The sequence below is a fragment of the Protopterus annectens genome, chromosome 10.part0, assembly GCF_019279795.1.
Source record: "Protopterus annectens isolate FY-2018-M chromosome 10.part0, PAN1.0, whole genome shotgun sequence".
NCBI lineage: Eukaryota > Metazoa > Chordata > Ceratodontiformes > Protopteridae > Protopterus > Protopterus annectens.
Genome location: NC_056744.1, coordinates 4,348,536 through 4,370,519, shown reverse-complemented (window position 1 = coordinate 4,370,519; position 21,984 = coordinate 4,348,536). Strand labels below are relative to the sequence as shown.

Sequence of the window (21,984 nt, the reverse complement as noted above, 5' to 3'; positions counted from 1 at the left end):
TAGTAATGTTGTGATCAGGGCCTAGGCAAGGAATACAGTAAGAATGAAAATCCTTATGAGGTATTTACTTCCCACAAGAAATGCAATTACTAACTTTTTCTGACATTGGTCTGGAGCAAGAAAAAAGTTTCCCCAACGGGGTACTTAGCTTTAATGAAGACTTCGGATTTGAAATTCGAATTTGAAAATCTCAGGAGTCGGCCGACCGGCACTTGCGAACTGCTTTTGCTTCGGGCACCGTGCAGCAAGAAAGACTGGAGAACATGGCGTCGGCTGATTCTTTTATACCCTTGGCGCACTGACGTCAGGGAGGAGGCGACAGCAACCGACGCCAGACCTAGACTTTGGAATTCAGACCGACTGCGGGTAGCCTGCCATCAGGATAACCCAATTGTAATGACTGCAACAGTGAAACACGATGAACATCTGGTAATGCAAATAGCCTGCTTTGAAGTGGAGGTATCTTCTGCAAGATTCCCCGACTGGGATATGCAGGTATGCCGCTTAAGTCTAGAGTTACCAACCAGACATCCTTGCCTAGCTTAGGCAGTAGCTGTTGTAAAGTCAGCATCTTGAATTTTGGAATGTCCAGGAAAATATTTAGAATGGATAAGTCCAGAATTGGATGCCATGATTTGTCTTTTCTGGGTACCAGGAAAAGTCTTGAATAAAAACCTTGCACTGTTTCCTTTTCTGGTACTGGTTGAATAGCCCCCATATCCATGAGGGACATGACTTGTTTCTGGGCCTCTGCCCACTGATTTGGGGGCAGATCTGGCCATCTGTTGGGAATTGGCAAGTGTGGAAATTAAATCTGTACCCCTGGGAAACTATATTTAAGACCCACTTGTCCTGGGTAATTAGATGCCAATTTTGAGCATGAAGTGCTAGTTTTCCCCCCAAAGGGGCTGCCAAAAGAGAAGTGCTTGGAAATGGCAGAGGAAAGTCATTGAGACCGTTTACTGTAGGGTGGTGCTTTGTTACCTCCTGATTTGGAGGTGGAGGCACCCCATTGTTTTGTCCTTAAGATCCTTGTGACTGAAACCTGGAGCCTTTGGAGCATCTGGGTTTGACTTGAGCAGCTCTGTTGGACACTGGAAAGGACCAATTCTTAGTAGGCCAGTGCCTACTGAACTTGGGTGGCTGCACTTGCAAGAAATCTTTTACAGTTTGCATAGATTTAGCTTTGTCTTCTATCTTTTATAAAACCTCTTCTGCCTTATTACCAAACAGAGTGTACTGCTGTAAAGGAGCATCCAACAATTTAGCTTTAACATGATCAGGCAGATTTTGCTCCTTGAGCCAAGCATGCCTTCTCATCACAGATCCAGTTACAGCGGCCCTGCAAGAGGCCTCCAAGGAATCAAAACCACATTGCAAAGTATGCTTTCTGACTTGTTCAGCTGAATGCAATAAATCCTGTAACTCTATTTTCCACACAATCAGAAATACACATAATTTTCTGTTTCAGTAAGCCCATGATATGCTGTTGATATTTAAGCATATGAAATTGGCAGTTTAAAGCCCTGATTGCCAGGATTGCAGACGTATAAACCTTCTTACCCCATCTATCCAGCGCCCTGGAGTCTCTATCTGAAGGGGTAGGATTTCTGGCTGTAGAAGTCTTAACACCCTTGGGACCCTGAGAAATAGTTTCAGGGTCAACAGCAGGATTTTTGAAAAGAAATTTGTGTGAGTCAGAAACCCTGCAATATCTGTCTGGCTTACTAGGAGCCAGAAGCAGGGAATCAGGAGCCATGCTGGATTCTGAGAAAACATCATCAACAATGTCTAAAACAGGAGGTATAACCAAAGGCCTATGCTGAGGAAGAAGAAGAAACCCCTAAGCCTCTTTTTGGATTCTGAAAAGTCCTGACTCTCCCAATGAAAATGTTCCCTTAAGGTATGCAAAGTCTCTCCGAAAGAAAAATCCTCAGGAGGAGAAGCAGATGAGATGGATTCCTCTGCAGAGTCCTCATAAGGTGGAATACAAAATTCCTGATCAGAAGAGAAATCAGAAGAAATGGAAACCTGATCTGAAGATTCATAGTCAGTGCCTTGCCTAGGCCTCTTAGCAAGGGGGGGGGGGGGTTGGGAACCTGATCAAGGTAATTAAATCCTCAGCCATTATGATCATTTGTTTTTTAGGCATAGAGGCCTGAGCACGTGGCTCATGCGTTGTTTTTTTAGACAGAGAAGTAGGTTTTGGCCTGGTTTTTGATGATGGTGTCTGTTTGCTATACAAATGCTGAGGCCTGAAAACACCCTCAAAAGCCGGTGCCTACTCAGCAGCTCCAGACCCACCCAAGGGAGAGACATCCGCGGGTTCAATACTTGCAGAATCTCGCAGCATACAAATGGGTCTCGGTAGAGGTCTACGACTCAAAAGTAGCAGGCATCAGGGGCTGCGAAAGCACCTCACCGAGTACTGGCGAACCGGCGACTGGCTTAGGAGAAGCTTCGTCGTCGGTTTTGGACCACGCCGGTCTGTCTCTGACTTTTTACTTGCGTTTTTTTGTAAATTCCAGTATTCGGATTGCTAACAGACGACACTTCAGGATAGTTAAATGTTGAACCAAAGTATTTAGAAGCAAAAATACACAAACACTTAATAGTGCATTGGTTAAATTTAGCACAAAAACCGAAAGCAAGGCACGTTGTGATCAGGGCCTAGGCAAAGAATACAGTACAAATGAAAATCCTTATGAGGTATTTGCTTCCCACAAGTAATACAATTATTAACTTTTACTGACATCGGTAAGGAGCAAGAAAAAGTTTTCCCAATGGGGTACTTAGCTTTAGTTTGAAGACTTTGGTTCTGAAACTCGAAAATGAAAATTTCAGGAGTCGGCCGACCGGCACTTGCGAACTGCTTCTGCTTCGGGCACCGCGCGGCAAGAAAGACTGATTAAAATGTCATTGGCTGCATGTTTTATATCCCTGACGACCTGACATCATGGAAGAAAAGACAGCAACCGACGCAGGACCCAAGACTTTGTTATTCAGGCCGACTGAAGGCAACCTGCCAGCAGATTACCCAAATGTAATGACTGCAACAGTGAAACACAAAGAACATCAGTCAGTTGAGCAGGGCTTGGAAGGTTTAAAGTTAAGTCATTGTGACAGTTTACCATAGGGGATGTCTTACTACTCCCAGCATTGGAAGTGGGAGCCCCCCCCCCCCACTGCTTAGGCCTGTACGTACCTTGAGACTGAAGCCTGGGTGGTTTAAGGGTTCTGGGTTTGGACTGAGAAGGGCTGGAAGAGGCAGGAAAGGACCAATTCTAAGAAGGCCAGTGCCTACTAAATCTGGGAGGCTGTACTTCCAGGAAATCATTAACAGTTTGCATAGATTTAGCTTTTTCCTCCATCTTTTTAAGTACTACTTCTGCTTTGTTGCCAAACAGGCGGTCTTGGTTTAAGGGAACATCCAGTAATTTAGCCTTAACATGATCTGGCAAAATTAGAGCCACACGCTCGAGGGAGTTGAACCTCAGCACAGAAATAAATAGAACTTGCTGGAGGGACATGTTCATAACCCAGAGGCTCCCTTCGCTCTGGAATAGAATTCCAGTTCATGTGAGGCAGAGCACCTCATCGAATCTCTTCAAGAAGAATCGCGATAGGTGGATGGGGGATCATAGGTTTGTCCCAGGGATTACTCCCATGTCACTATTAGACAGAGGCACAGTAAACTAAACCTTAAAAAGGGCACAGTATACTCAAATCAAGGGGTGGCGTAAGCCATACAGTATCGGGCTAGGCTTATAATTGCCCCGGGGCAGATAGCCTAGTATGAACCTATGAAAGATTGCTCCTTAACCCAAGCATGCCTTCTATGTACAGACCAAGTGACAGCAGCCCTGCAAGATGCCTCTAATGAATTAAAACCACATTGCAAAGTATGTTTTCCAACTTGTTCAGCAGAATGCATTAAATCCTGTAAATCTTTATTTTCAGCACAGTCAGGAATCAACATAATTTTCTGTTTAAGCAATCCAATGATATGCTGCTGATAATTTAACATATGAAACTGGCAGTTTAAGACCCTAATGGCTAAAGTTGCAGAAGTGTATACCTTCTTACCCCATCTGTCCAGGGCCTTGGAATCCCTATCAGAGGGGGAAGGGTTTTTGGCAGTAATAGCCTTAATGCCTTTGGGTCCCTGTGAAATGGTCTCAGGATCCTCAGTAGAATTCTTAGAGGAACGTGTGAGAGTCAGGTACTCTGTAATACCTGTCGGGTTTTCTGGGAGCCGGAGGTAAAGTGTCAGGAGCCAGGCTAGATTCCAAGAAGGCATCATCTACAATGTCCAGTACAGGTGGGCTAAAGGCCCGTGTTGAGGTAGGAGTAAGAATTTCCTAAGCCTCTTTTTGGAGTCAGAGTAATCCTGGCTTTCCCAGTGGAAATGCTCCCTAAGAGTATGCAAAGTTTCACCAAAAGAGAAATCCTCTGGAGGGGAAGCAGAGAGAATGAAGTCCTCTGCGTCAGAATCCTCATAGGTAGATACGGGCAACACCTGGTCATCAGAGAAAACAGAAATTTCAGAATCCTGATCAGAAGAATCAGAGGGAAAATCAGTTCTAGGTCTCTTAGAGGGGGAACAGTGGCTTCCCCTGATTAGAGTAATAAGGTCTTCAGCCATTCTTATCATTTATTTTTCAGGCATAAGGGCCTGAGCATGCGGTCTGGGCATCGGTTTTTTAGGCATGGATCGAGTTTTAGGCCTTGAAGAAGACGGCGTCGGTTTAATATGCAAGTCAGTAGGCCTGAATACACCCTCAGAAGCCGATGCCTGCACAGTGGCTCCAGACCCATCCAAGGTAGAGACATCCACAGGTTCCACAGTCGAAGAAGCATCTCGCGGCATATCGGAATCCGAATGGATCTCAGTAGAGGCCTGCGAATCTGAAGTAACGGGCATCAGGATCTGTGAAACCACCTCACTGAGTATCAGCGAACTGGCGACTAGCGTAGGAGAAGCGTTGTCGGCAGCTTTGGACCTATGCAGTCTGTCTCTGTCTTTATGTTTGCGTTTTTTTACCCACTTCTGGATAACTGAACAGAGTACCAAAATATTTAAATGTGAAAATGAACCGACGACAAATAGTTCGAGGTTTGAATAAGGCACAAAACCGACAGTGAGGTACATCGTGATCTGGGCCTAAGCAAGGAATGCAGTACAAATGAAAATCTTTATGAGGTATTTGCTTTTCACAAGAAATACAATTGTTAACTTTTACTGACATCGGTTTAGAGCAAGAAAAAGGATCCCCGATGGGATACTTAGCTTAGTTGAAGACTTCGGATCCGAAACTCGAAAATGAAAATTTCAAGTGTCGGCTGACCGGCACTTGCGAACTGCTTCTGCTTCGGGCACCACACTGCAAGAAAGACTGATGTAATGGCATCGGCTGCATGCTTTATACCCCTGACTACCTGACGTCATGGAAGATGAGACAGCAACCGATGCAGGACCCATGACTTTGACAATCAGGTCGACTGAGGGCTACCTGCAAGCAGATAACCCAAATGTAATGACTGCAAGAGTGAAACATGAAGAACATCTTTATACGCTTTGTTATCTTCATTTTAGGGGTCAAATAGGTTTTGTGGCTCCCAATTTTATTTGGTGGGAGAGTCGCCAAAATGGCTCTTTTGATAGTGAAGGTTGCAGAACCATGATCTAGTATTTACACCCCCCCCCATGCACCCAACTTTAGCGTTTTTTGAACGCATTTGCAAAATAGATTTCTGTATTTTGTTTAACATTAATTCAGAAAATAGTATGAACAACTTTTTGACAGAATGGAGTGGAATGCTTTGAACAACTTACTTAAGATACCAGTGAGGGTGATGAAGCCAGACAAGGGTGGGAGGTGGTTTAGTCTTTATGGACTCAAGTGATTATTTGTTTAAAATGAAACACATTATACAAAGTGAAGCTTATGAGCATGTTTCTATAAATGAAATGAACACAGCCTACCAATGTGTTAGAAGTTACATTAACGATTTGTTTATTGAATCCAGAATTTATTTGAATTTATATGACTTTTTGACTATGTTAGCTCCAATAACTCAGACTATGTTTGGTATTCCTAAAATTCACAAGGACTTGGCTAACCCACCTATGAGACCCATAGTGAATGGCAGGAATTATATAACATCCCCTTGTGCTACAGTAGTAGATACTATTCAAAAGAAATATGCAAGTACTGAACATCAAATATGTAAGGACTCGTGGACATTTTTAAAGTGGATTAACGAATTATAATTCCATGCCAATTTTAACTTTCTAAAAGTTGACATGAAAGACCTTTACACATCAGTACCACACTTGGAAGGTATGGAATGGGTCTCATTTTTAATGAGATCTAAAGGAGCACCTCTCTCTGACATCACTTCAGTAGATGAATTATTGGACATTATTTTGACAACTAACTTTATCATGTTTGATAACTTCTATTTGCAGAAAACAGGTGTAGCAATGGGGTCTCCTTGTGGTGCTATTTGTTAATTTAGTAATGGCTTATTTGGAACTCGACTACATTTTTAAGATCAGCTGTATTAATGAAAAATACACTTTTTTACCCGATATTTCGATAATATATTTATTATTATTAAAGGGATAACAAGAGTGGCTTCTGAACTCGTTCAATATTTCAATACTACAACTAATTTTTTACAGTTCACATCTACTTATCGTGAGGAAAAATGTTTTTATTTGGATGTTGATTTGAGGAAGGACAGACTCTACGGCAGGGACAGGGGAAAAATTTTTTTTAGAAAAAGCAAGTACTCTAATGCCTTTTTGCACTTTTCAAGTTTACATCCATTCCACCAAAAATGTTAATTTGTTAAAAGGTCAACTAGTAAGAGCAGGGAGGATAGTAACTTTAGACGAATTTTTGATGGAATATCAGAATTTGAGGAGAATGTTTTTAAAGCGGGGGTACCCAAAAGCTTTATTAGTAAACATACTTGAAGTGCAAAACAAAAGGAGCATAGAGGTATACAAACCTATTTTGGCCAACTGGATAGAAAGTCCTTCAAATAATGAAACAATCCAAACAATGGAAGTACAACACCCCCTTTACAATACTAGGGAAAATGAAAATAATACATTTTTCTGTTAACCTTTCTGTTAGTTTTAGAACAACTTACAGTTTAAATGTGAATGATCTCAGAAATATTATCAATAAAAAATGGAGATTCCTCACTGATGATGTAAGTATTTCAACAAAAGTGGGCGAGTGTCCTAACATGATATTCAAAAGGGGGGTTAACTTAAAACAGCTGTTAGAGAGGAACATTCAAATTACTCCAAGATATCCAGGCATGTTTAAGTGTGAGATGTGTACGTACTGTAAACGCATGGACTTGGGCTGTACATTCAAAGTAAATGAAATAACATGTAAAACTGGGAAAAAGATTTAACTGTAATTCTAGAATGGTGGTATAGCTAAGTGCCAAAAATGTTCAGCCTATTATGTTGGGAAAACGGAGAGGAAACAGAGAAAAAACAGGTGTGCATGAAAACTTGTATAACATTAATAGGGGGAAGCTTGATAATGCCCTAGCAAAGCACATAGTGTCACATCAGGATCACTTTTTTAAATTTCGTACCATTGACCAAATTGTTTTGGATACCAGGAGTGGACCTAGCAGCCTTAATCTGGAAAGACTAGAATTACTTTGGCAAGTTCATTTAAATGCATACTATATTGTGTTTATTTAAACTTAAAGGTTTAGTTAGGTAGGTTTGTTTGTAAAATATTTTAGTAAATGATTAATTTTTTTACAATTTTCTAATAATTTTCTATTAGTATTGCTTTTAGATCTATTGTAATTTACGTATAACAGTTTCAGTGGATGGAGAATGTAACCACCCATTGGCTGTGTAAGGGTCTTATGGCCATCGTGGAGGGATTTTTAAACTTGGTTACTTGTGTGAGTTATTGCCTGAGGAAGTTCAATTAATTTTACTGAACAAAAAGCACTTAATGTAATATATTTTGGGTGAACTGCTACTTTGGTTGCTATTTTCTTCTATTAGTTTGGTTGTTCTAAATTAGTACTCAACGGTACCACTTACACTACTGATCCTGCTGACATAGCCAACCTTCTAGCATACAGGTTCAGTGCAAACTTCACTCTCCTATCCTCACCCAGGCCAATTTAACATCCCTGATACTTGTCTTGTACCTCACATCTCGGTAGATCAAGTGTTAAAGGCCCTATCCAAGGCAAAGAAAGTACAGTTTTGTACCTACCATAAATGTAGATGTTCGAGTGTTCACACTGCTGCAGTCATTACACTTGGGTTATCCTGCCGTCAGGCGGTCCCGCAGTCAGCCAGAGTTCCAAAGTCTTGGTCCGGCGTCGGTTGCTGTCGCTTTTTCCCTGACGTCAGTGCGCCAGGGGTATATAAGATGCATCCAACACCATTTTCTTCAGTTTTTCTTGCCCCAAATGACAGGTACCCCCAAGTAGGTAGGCAATACATATTGCTAATAAAACATACATAAAAAATAAAAACAATACCTTCAGTTACAAGCAAATACACCACAAAGGTTGTATACGATAGAAAGGTATAGATAATTCCAGCTAGGACACAGGGGGTGGAGGGAGGGTAACCTGGACTGCAGCAGTGTGAACACTCAAACATCTACATTTATGGTAGGTACAAAACTGTACTATGTTCATTGTGTTACACTACTGCAGTCATTACACTTGGGTATAATCCCAAAGCTAAGGTTGGGTGGCTGGTCTATAAAGAGTTAGGATTGGCTATGAGGCCCTGCAGAACTGAAGTGGCAAATCCTGCTCTGGATTTAGAGTAGAGAGGCAAGTGGTAATGCTTGGTAAAGGTGTGCACTGAACTCCAAGATGCAGCCTCCAAAATTTCCTTGGTTGGTACTCCTCTGAGAAAGGCTGTTGAAGTAGCTGTTGCTCTGGTAGAATGTGGCCTAATGTTATTAGGGGCTGATTTTCCATGCTGTGTGTAGCAGTAATGAATACAGTGTCGTATCCATTTGGAAATAGTCTGCTTTGAGATAGCCTTGCCCTGTGATCCTACATCATATGCTACAAACAGTTGCTCAGTTTTCCTGAAAGCTTTTGTTTTGTCCAAGTAGAAGCGTAGCTGCCTGTACATGTCCAAAGAGTGCAGAAGTTTCTCCTCTTTATTCTGGGGGTTTGGATAGAAAGTTGGCAAATGGATGGTTTGGCTAAGAGCCACACTAGATACCACCTGTGACATGAAGGTAGGGTTTGTCCTTAAAGAAACCCTGTCCCGATGAAATATTATAAAAGGTTCCACTGCCATTAATGCCTGTAGCTCTGAGACTCTAAGTGCTGAAGTTACTGCCAGGAGCAGAGCCGTTTTCCATGATAAAAATTTTAGATTGGCTGTATTGGCTGGCTCAAAAGGTGGCAAGGTCAGTTTTTCCAAAACAAAATTGAGGTCCCACATTGGTGTTGGTGCTCTCCGGTGCGGTCTTATGTTTTTAGCCCCTCTGAGGTACTGCTTTAGCAAGGAATGAGAGAATAAAGGAGGACCCATGTTGTAATGAGCTGAAATGGCAGAGGCATGGATCTTAAATGATGAGAAGGATAGGCCTTTGTCCAGCATCTCAGTTAAGTATTGTAAAATCTGAGGAATGTTTGGGACAAGAGGGTCAAGGCTTTGAGCCTGGTTCCAGGCACAGAATCTCTTCCATTTTTCTGAGTAAGATTTCCTGGTGCTAGTCTCCTGGCCTCCAAAATGACATCCATGACAGCTTTAGCGAGAGGTGTTGCCTGTTTGACTAATGAATCTGCCATGCAGCCAGATTTAGGGTTTTGAGCTGACCGTGCAGGATCTGATTGTTTTGTTGAGTCAGAAGGTGTGAAATTGGAGGTAAAATCCATGGTGGGCCTTGGGCTAAGTTCTTTAAGAATGGGTACCAGTGCTGGCGTGGCCAGTCTGGAGCAATCAGGATCGTCTGTGTTTTTTCTTGTCTGGCTTTTAGGAGTACCTTTGAAAGGAGAGGCAGTGGTGGGAAGGCATAAACTTTTAGGCTTTTCCAGCTGAACGAAAGAGCATCCACTTTCCATGCAGTCCGGGTCTGAACTGTTTGCAAACAACTAAAGTTAACTTTGAGTAAGTGTCTACCTGTTTGAGCCAATATTCATTTTCCCCTGGAGAGCACTCTGCTTTAGCTTGTAAGCAGCCCCCCCCCCCCACCAACACACACACTCATCTTCCACTTTCTCTCTTATTCCCTTCTGTTAGCAGATAGTATCCATAATCTGATCAATACTGTGTGTTTGTTAATTTAAACTGAGACCACAGTGGCCTACTGATACAAGGTTATCCTGTTTTTCCACCTGAAAATGGTTAAGAAATGACTTACAGTTTCAGCAGTCCTTGGTCAATTGTGATTGTTTCTCAAACACTAACTTGTCTTTGCATTGGCTCATTAGCAGCAGTACAAAGAACTGCCTGCTCACACCCTTGTTCTCCCCTCTCCCTTCCCTGTTTATTACCTTAAGACAATCACAAGGTTAACAAATATTACCTGTGGCAGGCAACATTTTTTAAAACTAGAATCACCCTTGTCACTATCATATGTTCATTCATCAATTAACTCTGTTACTCGATTGTTTCCAGCCCCCTCATAAGAGCAACTAACAGGGTCTCTACCCGCTTCGCACCCCACCCTGCCCCCTATTTCCTCCCGCCCCCAGTGGTCCCACCTTTATTACACTCACAAACCCCTCCCATCTTTCCAGTAGCCAACCACAGCGCTAACCCAACACTACCTCCTCCATCTTCCCACTATCACAACTCAACTAACATGCACAAGCATACCTTACCTATGCTCACTGCATGCACTCTCCTTGCATATCTTACATCCTACCAAAGCTCTATCATTCCGCACTCCACCACTACCACTGTACTACTACTCACACTACCACTCATGTCCCACCCTCACTCAGCTCCCCTCCCACCAACTCAAGAACCATCCCTATGCACCCCCCCACATATTCTACCAACTATATTACTCATACATAAAGCATCCCAACAACTTAACATAGTAACCCTCCCACCATACCTATTAACCAAAGAGCACAATCATAAAGTTTCCCTTATAAACAAACACATTCAAAAACTGAGAAAACTAATAACCTCATGCATATCAAAACTAGCCCTAAGTGGAGATATCCACCCCAACCCTGGCCCTACCATCTCCAACCCCAATCCTCATAATCAGACTAGAAACCACAACTTCTCCCATATTACAGACAATAGAAAGCCAAATGACTTCCTTCTAATAAGCCTAAATATTAGAAGTATATCCAACAAAGTCCATGAACTCCATGCCAATATAGACTTGTACTCCCCAGATATAGTCATCCTGACAGAAACCTGGCTAAAACCTCACATTACCAGTGAGCAAATACTCCCTACAGGTTATGGCATACTAAGAGTAGCACAAATAGAGAGCAGACTAGCAAGTAGGGCAGATGCCCGGATAAACCAAACGTGATGGAAAGAGAAAAAATCCAGCACCCTGAGCATGAGTAGCAATGAAAAACATTTATTGTGAACCAAACCGGTTTCAGCAACTAGCTTTCTTCAGTGGCTGAAAAAGCTAGTTGCTGAAACCGGTTTGGTTCACAATAAATGTTTTTCATTGCTACTCATGCTCATGGTGCTGGATTTTTTCTCTTTTCATACTAAGAGTAGACCGGCTAAACAAGAAAAGAGGCGGTGTAGCTATAATATTTAAACAGCATCTTAACATCCAGATCTTAAAATCATCAGCTCCACAAATAGGCAATGAAGAAATAATACATACCAACCTCAAAATAAACCAAAACAAAACCATCAACATAATTGGATGCTACTTCCCACCTGGCCAAAACATCCCTCCACTAGAAAACCTCCTCAGCTGGTCTACCCACCATCTCCCCCAAGAAACTATCATGTTAGGTGATTTCAATATTGACTGGCAATCCTGTTATGGCAAACATCCAACCCATCATGTAAACCTTCATGGCTTCACCCAACTAGTCCAGTCGCCAACCAGGATAAATAAAAACTCAAGCAAGCACACTACCCTGTATTGGATACTAGTCAGTAAGAGCCCCCAGTCATATATAACAGGCTGCTTATCAGATAGCCTCAGTGATCACTCCCCAACATTCCTACTGAAAAAATGCCTATACCAAGCTAAACCTGTCGTCTACCGTCAGATACGTAAAAAAATAAACTTTAACCTACTCACATTCATCGCATCCCTCAAAGAATGTAACTGGCATCCCCTAAAGTACCTCAGTCTTGATGACGCAGTTGCATTTTTTAATACTACCTTCCTGAGCATCCTTAATTACCATGCCCCCATAAGACTTTCCAGAATCAAAGCACAACCCACCCCCATGACTACAGAAAACCACCAAGTCAGAAATGAAAAACGGGGATAAAGCCTGGGAGCACTGGCGCAAAACCAAGACCCCCTCAACTAGACAGAAATTCCTAGAACTACGCAATAGAGTCAAAAAGCTAATAAAACAGGACAAATTCCAATACTACCAGTCTGCCCTAGACTCCTCCGAACACAGCCCTAAACAATTCTGGTCCTCCATAAACTCCATCCTCCACCCAGGCAAAGTCAGTACCCCTCCTCCTAACATCCCTCACTCCTCAGAAAATATTGCCACCTCATTCAACACACACTTCACACAAACCATACTATCACTAGCTAAACAACACAACCCTCCTCCCCTCCAACCCACACCTTCAACTAATAATCTTCCCACTGCCTTCTCTATTTCTTCTGTACCTACCTCCAACATAAAAAAACTCTTAACTAAACTTAAACCCACCAAATTAGCAGCAGACAACCTCTCAAATGAATACCTACAAATTGCAGCTGATGCTCTGGCCTACCCAGTATCCATCTTGATTAACCGATCTCTGTCAGAAAGTTATGCTCCCACACTGTGGAAAGTGTCACATATAATTCCCCTCCACAAAGGCGGACCCTCCACAGAACTAACCAATTACCGCCCCATAGCTATTCTCTCTCCACTCTCCAAAATACTAGAGAGATGCATACACTCTCAGGTCTCGGACTACCTCCTTACTAACAACCTCCTTTCCAATACTCAGCATGGTTTACAACCAAACCATAGCACCACCACTGCCTTATTCTCCTTTACTAACACTATCCTTCAGCATAAAAACAATGGCTATCTCTCCTCTGCTACTTTCCTAGACCTATCTAAAGCATTTGACATGGTCCCACACAAACAACTTATCTCTGTCCTCAATAACCTATCCTTCTCACAATCAGTCACCAACTGGTTTCAGAGTTACCTGTCTGACCACCAACAATCCGTTGTATGGCAGAATTACATATCTCCCCAACTACCTGCCTCCATAGGGGTTCCCCAAGGATCCATCCTTGGACCCCTAACTCTTCTCTGTTTTCACAAATAATCTAGCCTCTGCCACCACACATGGCACACTCATACAATATGCAGATGACTCGACCATCATCTGCTCAGCCCAGTCCCTACCCAAACTGCAAAAAGTCACACAGGAAGCCTTTTCCTCTGTTGAAACTTGGTTATCCGCTGCCCAATTAATACTCAACCCAAACAAAACTAAACTACTCATCTTCCAACCCACCAAACATACTCAAAACAACTCTCACTTTAACATCACAGCAAAAGACAACACCACTATATACCCAACTGAACACACCAAATTGCTAGGAGTGGAAATAGACAACCTAAAATTTGACATTCACATATCCATGACCATAAAAAAAGTCCACAAAAAATAGGAGCATTATACAGAAATAAGCATCTTCTCACCAAAGCAGCAAAGCTTTCAACAGCAAATTCTCACCTTATCTCCACCCTACTTTATGCCTCTCCAATATATACCAACCTAAGGCAATGCAATCTAAACAAGCTAGAGACCTGCTACAACAAAACTGCCAAATTCGCCACAAGGGCATCCTACCGTAGTCACCACTCTCTCTCACTTGCTGAACTGGACTGGCTTGAACTCCCTCACCTCCTTCAATGGTATCAACTCTCACTCGCCCACAAACTAGTAAACCATCCACTAAATGTCCCATCCCTCCAGAATCTACTCCAACCCTATCGCACCACCAGACCACTAAGATCCAGCAACAAAAATCACTTGCAGATCACTAAAGCCAATAACTCTGCTGGTGAAGCTCTATTCTCTTGCACCATAGCCAAATTATGGAACTCCATCCCACCCACAATTACCTCCGTGCCATCATGCACCCACTTCAAACCTTTACTAAAAACGCACCTAAAAACATGCTGGCTATGCCCTTGCAACTCCCCCTCTAATATCACCCACCCCATCCAACCACTACCTTTCTTTCCACTCCACTAACTACCTTGATTATAGCGAGCTCAGATGCTCATAAGCCTAGTACTTATACAGCAGGAACTTCTTATTTTAACATTTGTTGATGTCTGTTATGTACTTCACAGATAAAGATTCTAGTTGTCTACTGATGTACTATGTTCTTCATCTGTAAATATGTTGTAAGTAATTGCTATGTAAACTGTTAATTGCTATGTAATCTAATGTAACTACTGTCTGTTTATTTTAACTGTGGAGCTTTTCTCCCCGGGCCTCCGCTGAAAATGGACCTATGTCCAGTAGGACACTCCCGGTCAACAAATATAAATAAATAAATGTTTGTGTGTGGTAAGTCCTTGTGCAGAATTTTTGTAGTTTGCAATTCAGTGTGGAAGCAAAAAGATCTATGTCTGGGCACCCCCATTTTTGCGTTACCATGCTGAAGATTTGTGGATTCAATTTCCATTCGTGAGGGTCCATGATATTTCTGCTGAGATTGTCTGCCAGAGTATTTTTCTTTCCTGGCAGGAATTGTGCTTGCAGATGAACTTGATAAGTTAGAGCTGTGTTCCACAAGGTCATGGCTTGCCTGCATAGGGGATAAGAATGAGTGCCCCCCTGCTTGTTTATGTACCACATTACTGTGGTGTTGTCTGTCTTTAATAATAATTGTCCTGGATGCAGAAGTTCCTTGAAAGCGGTTAGGGCATTTTGAACAGCCAACATCTCTCTGACTGATGTGAAGATGCATTTGGTCCGTGGTCCACTTGCCCTGAATACATTTTCCTGCCATGTGTGCTCCCCAGGCGTAATCCGAAGCATCTGTTGTTAGAGTCTGCCTGGCTGTGGGTTGAGTGAAAGGCTGACCCTTGTTGAGGTGACATGCCTGTGCCCACCATCAAAACTCCTGTTGTAGGCAGGGAATTATTGGTATTACTGTTTCTAAACTGTGAGAGCGTTGAGTCCAAACACTTTTTAGGTACCATTGTAATTTCCTCATATGCAGTCTGGCATATGGAATTAGTAGTATGCAAGATGCCATGAATCCCAGGGCCTCCAGAATTTTTCTTGCAGGGAGATGGGACTTTTTTGCCAGTAACTGAAAATATTGAATCAGCTGTCCTTGCTTGTCTGGCGTGAGATAAGCCATCTGGGCCGTTGTATCCATGCTGGCACCCAGGAATATTATCTGTTGTGAGGGCACTAGTTTTGACTTCTTTTCGTTTAATGTGTACCCTAGAGAAATTAGCAACCTTTTTACAAACGCCAGATGCTTTAGAAGAATGTCATTTTTCTCTGCTTGAATGAGACAGTCTTCCAGGTATGGATATATTTGAATTTCTTTTTGTCTGAAAAATGCAATTACTGGTGCCAGGCACTTTGTAAAGACCCTGGGCACAGTAGATGAGCCAAAGGGCAGTGCAGAGAATTGGTAGTGCATTGTACCAGCTTTGAATCTGAGGTATATTCTGCAATCTTGTCTGATAGGGAGATGCAGGTATGCCTCTTTGAGGTCCAGAGTAACAAGCCAAGCCTTCTTGCCCAGCATGGGAAGAAGCTGCTGTAGTGTCAACATTTTGAATTTCGGAACATCCAGGTAAGTATTTAGAGTTGAAAGGTCTAGTACGGGTCTCCAGGATTTGTCCTTTCTGGGGACCAGGAAGAGTCTTGAGTAAAATCCTTGTCCTGGTTCCTGCTGTGGTACTTTTTGAATGGCTCTCATGTCCATGAGGGCTGAAATTTGTTTTTGAGCCTCTGCCCATTGATTTTTGTGGCAGGTTTGGCATTCCCTTTAGCCTTGGTAAAGTGTGAAAGTGGAACCTGTATCCTTGAGACACAATATTCAGAACCCATTTGTCTTGGGTGATTGTTTACCAATTTTGATAAAAAAAGTGCTAGTTTCCCCCCTAAGGGGGCTGCCAAAAGGGACGTGCTTGGCATACGAAGGGGGAAAAGTGCTAGTTTCCCCCCTAAGGGGGCTGCCAAAAGGGACGTGCTTGGCATACGAAGGGGGAAGTCATTGGGACTGTTTCCTGTAAGGTTGAGACTTGTCCTCACCTCCTTTTGGGGTTGAGGTACCTCACTGACGTTGTCTGTAAGAGCCTTGGGGTTGAGATCTGCTTCTCTGTGGCCTGTCTGACACTGGAAAGGACCAATTCTTTGTAGGCCAATTTCTGCTAAATTGAGGTGGCTGTACCTGTAAGAAATCTTTGACTGTTTGCATAGATTTAGCTTTATCCTCCATTTTCTTTAACACCTCTTCTGCCTTAACACCACACAAGGTATCATGCTGTAAAGGAGCATCCAATAATTTTGCCTTAACATGGTTAGGTAAACTCTGTTCTTTTAACCAAGCATGTCTTCGAATCACAGAACCTGTAACTGCGGCTCTACAAGAGGCCTCTAAAGAATCAAAACCACACTGCAGAGTATGTTTTCCCACCTGTTCAACTGCATGCAATAAATCCTGCATTTCTTTACAGTCAGGAGCTTCTGAGCTTGTAAGCATTTTCTGTTTTAACTGAACCATTAAATATTGTTGGTACTTAAGCATGTGAAACTGGCAATTTAAAGCCCTTACTGCTAAAGTTGCAGAAGTGTAAACTTTCTTCCCCCATCTATCCAATGCTCTGGAATCTCTGTCAGAGGGGACTGGATTTTTTGCAATGGAAGCCTTAACCCCTTTGGGACCCTGGGAAATGGTTTCTGGGTCAGCAGAAGGGTTTTTATAAAGAAACTTGTGAGAGTCAGGGACTCTATAATACCTATCTGGCTTGGCTAGAGCAGGGGGTAAAGAATCAGGAGATAAGCTGGATTCAGAGAACACATCATCCACAATATCTAACACAGGCGAAATAGCAAGGGGCCTGTGCTGAGGCAATAAAAGTAAGTCCCTGAGCCTTTTCTTGGATTCTGAAAAATCCTGGCTTTCCCAATGGAAATGCTCCCTCATGGTATGTAAAGTCTCCCCAAAAGAGTAACCCTTAGGAGGAGAGGCTGAAGGGATAGATTCTTCAGCATCAGAGTCCTCGTAGGGGGGTAGAGAGTTTCCCTGGTCTGAAGAGGAATCAGAGGAAATGGAAACCTGATCAGAGGAATCATAGTCTGTATCCTGCCTTGGCCTTTTCTCAGGAGTGGGATGGGAACCCCTGATTAGAGTAATGAGGTCTTCGGCCATTTTGAGCATCTGTTTCTTAGGCATGGAGGACTGTCCTGGAGAATGCTGTACTTGCTTCTTTGTCTTTAATGGTAAGTTGTGAAGGTCTGAAAACACCCTCAGAAGCCGATGCCTGCTCAGCGGCTCCGGACCCATCTGAGGGATTAGTTTCCGTAGGCCCAATACCTTGAGTTTCCAGAGGCCTAGTTGTCTCCACCTGGGAGTCGGAGGCGGCCTGTGGCTCTGAGGTAGCGGGTGTCAGGGGCTGTGAAAGCGCCTCACTGAGAACCGGCGAACCGGCGACTGGCCTAGAAGAGGCTTTGTCGTCGGTTTTGGACCTTGGGTGCTTGTCTTTATCCTCGTCTTTGCGTTTTTTTATGAATTGCGGTTGTCGGTTGTTCCGACGGCATTGTATAATTGACCCTTTGGCCAAAGTAGTGCAAAGTAAAATCAAAACGTCGTTTTATAGTGCGTTTGTTAAATCTAGCACAAAACCGACAACTAGTGACGTCAGGGCCTAGGCATGGAATACAGTAAGAGTGGAAGTCCTTATGAGGTAATACAATTATTAACTTTTTCTGACATCAGTCTGAGGCAAGAAAAAAGTTTCCCCAACGGGATACTTAGCTTTATTGAAGACTTCAGATCTGAAATTCGACTTCGAAAATCTAAGGAGTCGGCCGACCGGCACTTGCGAACTGCTTTTGCTTCGGGCACTGCGCAGCAAGAAAGACTGAAGAAAACGGTGTCGGATGCATCTTATATACCCCTGGCGCACTGACGTCAGGAAAGAAGCGACAGCAACTGACACCAGACCAAGACTTTGGAACTCTGGCCAACTGCGGGACCGCCTGATGGCAGGATAACCCAAGTGTAATGACTGCAGCAGTGTAACACGATGAACATCACAGCTTCCATGGGACCAGATAGTATCCCAGGCTGTATTCTGTACCATCTCCAGCAAGAACTAGCTTCGCCACTGAGCACTCTATTCAACCACCAGCTCCATTCCAACAGAGTGGAGAACTATCACTGTCATCCCCATACACAAAGGTGGTGCCACTACTGACCCTGGAAACTATCGCCCCTTTAGCTTTACAAGTCTGATGTGTAAACCCATGGAGCATATTATTATGGAGCTTATAAACAAGGACATTGGGGTCAAGTGCTTGGATATTGCCTCTAAGTTCAGATTTGTCAAGGGAAGATCTTGCCTGCTGAACCTGCTTGACTTCTTTGAGACGGTCACCAAGGCCCTGGATGAGGGAAAGGCAGCACATACAGCTTACCTTGACTTGGCTAAGGTCTTTAACAAAATCCCCCACTCGGGCATCATCGAAAAGCTAACACAACTTGGTATAAATCCCTAACTCATAAGGTGGGTGGCCAACTGGTTCACCGATAGGACCCACAAGGTCAAAATTGGTGCCTCCACCTCCAACAGCAGACCTGTCACTAGTGGTGTTCTCCAGGGATCTGTCCTCAGACACCTACTCTTTGGCATCTACTTCTCAGAGGTCCAAGCAAAGACAAAAGGCCTGTGGCTGACCAAGTTGGTGGGTGACTGCAAGTTGGGTGCTGTCACTAAATCCCCAAATGATGTTAACATACTGCAAGAGGATCTCACAGCAACAAATGAGTGGTACCAAAGTCATGGCCTTAAGTTAAATGCAAAAAATGTATTACCATACAATTCAGAAAAAACACGGCACCTACATGTTCGACCATAATGTAGTGGCAGTGGTAGTAAAGCCTTTTACTTTGTTCATCTCATAAGTAGAGAGACTGCATCCAGAAAAAAGGAGATTACCTCTCTGTACTCCTCCCTCATTAGGACAATAATTAAGTATAACACCCCATTTGGTATGTACCTCTTCAAACACCTGCACCAATTGGAAAGGCCACAGAAATACCTCACAAAGGGAATCCATGGCCTCCAACACCTGTCCTATGCAAACAATCTCAAATCACTCTCACTCTACTAAGTATCATACAGATTGCTCAGAGGTGATCTGTGTCTTGTCTACAAGGAAATATTGGACCCTGCCCTACTACAGATGCTCCATATCCGCAAGTCTAACTCCTTGCGCATTTCCCGCTCAAAAAGGCATAAATCTAATATGTGACATCAACAAAACCTGCTGGAGAGAGAGGTTAGTCTCTCAGAGGCTGCCCCTTTTCTGGAATAGACTTCCATAACATGTCAAATACAGTACCTTGCTGACCCTCTTCAAACATAACCTTGATGACTGGATGGAAAACCACAAATTTGTCCCAGGGGTTCCACCTGTGTCCCTCAAACACAGGGGTGACAGGTTCTGACTGAGGTTTCTTTTTTGGGGATAAACTCTTGGCTAGGCTTGTAAGGGCCCCCAGGGCCATTAGCCTAGTAACTTCCTATGGTTTTATGATTGTCCAATGCCTCTGTAGCATTTCATTGAAAGGGTTTTTAAATTAGGTAGATAAGACCTGCTCTTGACACAATCCACCTGTTGTGGGTCCAGATGTACACAGTTTTCAATAATGTAGATAAGTCAAATGCAATGCATTCCAATGGCTTTACAAATTAGGCAAGTTAGGCAGGTGGATATGTAAATTACTGGATCTGTGGTAGGGCCCCCTTTGTGAAGGGGCTTACAACAAGGTCATTAATGTACAGTGCTCAGTCTCACAATGGGGTTCTCAAAGTGACTGGGTGTACATCACAGTTCAGCCTGAGACCACTGCTATTCATACTGGTGATGAATTACATTAGCAAATACTCTGGAAGGGACAGATCCAGAAAGCTGCTACATAAAGATGATGTGACATTGCAGGCAGACTGTGAACAAGAAATCCAGCAAAGAACAGAGGCATGGAATGCAAAACTGAAGGCACACTGGACAAAAGAGTACAGATAAGACAGCTGTAATGGCAGCAAATGGGAGAAATGAAAACGAGATAAAAAGGGAAAAAAGTGGAAAGTATCCAGGAGGGGTCTGAGAAGCAGGGAAGTCTGAATGAGGAAGTCAGAATTAGAATCCTAGGTGCTACAGCCAACTGTCACAGAATGTCAGGGGCAGTATATGACAGAAGAATGCCAAAGAAGCTTAGGTGGCATAACTAGTACTTCTCTACAATACAGAAACCTGGGCAATAAAGGAACAGCAACTAAGGAAGCTAGAGGTGATGGAGATAAAGTATCCGAGATGGGAGGTAGTATGCACACTTTGGCCAGAAGAAGAAATGAGGGCATCAGAACAGAAGCCCAAGTAGCTCCAATTACAATGAAGGTCAAAGAAATTACAGTAGTTCAGGCACATGTGCCAGAAAACAGAAGACAACCTGGTGAAGAAAATTTAGGACAGATAGCAAGACAGTAAAAAGAAACATGGGCATTCAGCAAAGAAAATGGGACAAAAAAATTAGGTTGTTGATTACAGTTATGATTATGACTATGACTACATCTGTTTTCCATACCTCAGGGACATAACCTGTGGTTAGGCTTAAGCTAAACAAGTGTTGCAGGGGTTCAGGTAGTGTAAATTTGGCACAATTACTCGGGCCTCCAGGTAAATTGCCCGGGCCCGTGATGATCCTGCGGGATATTTTTGACACTAACTTCAAGAGTAGCTACATTACCATTTCAACATTAATATTAATAGAGAATGTGATTATTTACTTCCTCCAGCAAGGAAGTCATCTCTGGTAATAAAGGCAAAAGACTAAGAAACAGAACACTATTCAGACTGCAATCTGTATTTCATACATATTTGAAGATATGCTGTATTTTGTTCAAGTTTTGTCATCACATAACATACTGCACTTGACTTACCTTGTGCCTCAAATCACCATAGTCTTTCTACTTGAATAACAAAATACTAAACAAATAAACCTTTGTAAGAAAAACAGATGAGTAAACCATAAGGATTCTCACCTTTCTGGCATGCACTCAGTAAAGTACACATTACTTTCAGAGACCTTACACAGCAAACCGATAAATACATCTGAAATGGAGAGAGTAACAGATGTTTCTATCTTTGCTAGTTATTGCAAACCTACCAGATAAAGAAAAATATTTATCATTTTGTTGAACGCTAGCATGGTTATCTCTCAACTTACCCATACCAGATTTGCCATCTGGGTACGTATAAACTTGCCCATTATTCTTAATAATTGGCAGACTGGGGGGTAAGGGTGCAACTTCCTCTTCACTTTCATCTGAACTTGAACTACTACTAGTGTCCTCACTGCAACTTTCATAGCCGTCAAACATTCCGAACGGGTAGTGTATTTTTCTTTCAGAAAGCAAACAATGCTTAATCTAAGAAATAAAAAAAAACACAAAAATATATCATTTTTTTCAGCAGCAAACATGTACTCCAAACTAATGCTTCACATTGTACTCCAGCAAAGCGTTCAAATAATTTCTTATAGTACAAACGCT

General features: G+C 42.7%; 1 protein-coding gene across 1 annotated transcript in view; it reads right to left on the bottom strand.

Annotated features, from left to right (window-relative positions):
- MBTD1 (mbt domain containing 1) overlaps window positions 1-21,984 on the bottom strand; it is a gene marked incomplete in the record, with an annotated part of 2,241,711 nt that overhangs the window by 2,016,794 nt on the left and 202,933 nt on the right. The window contains 1 exon segment of the mRNA XM_044084938.1: window positions 21,660-21,861. Within this exon segment, the coding sequence (XP_043940873.1) occupies window positions 21,660-21,813 (154 nt within the window).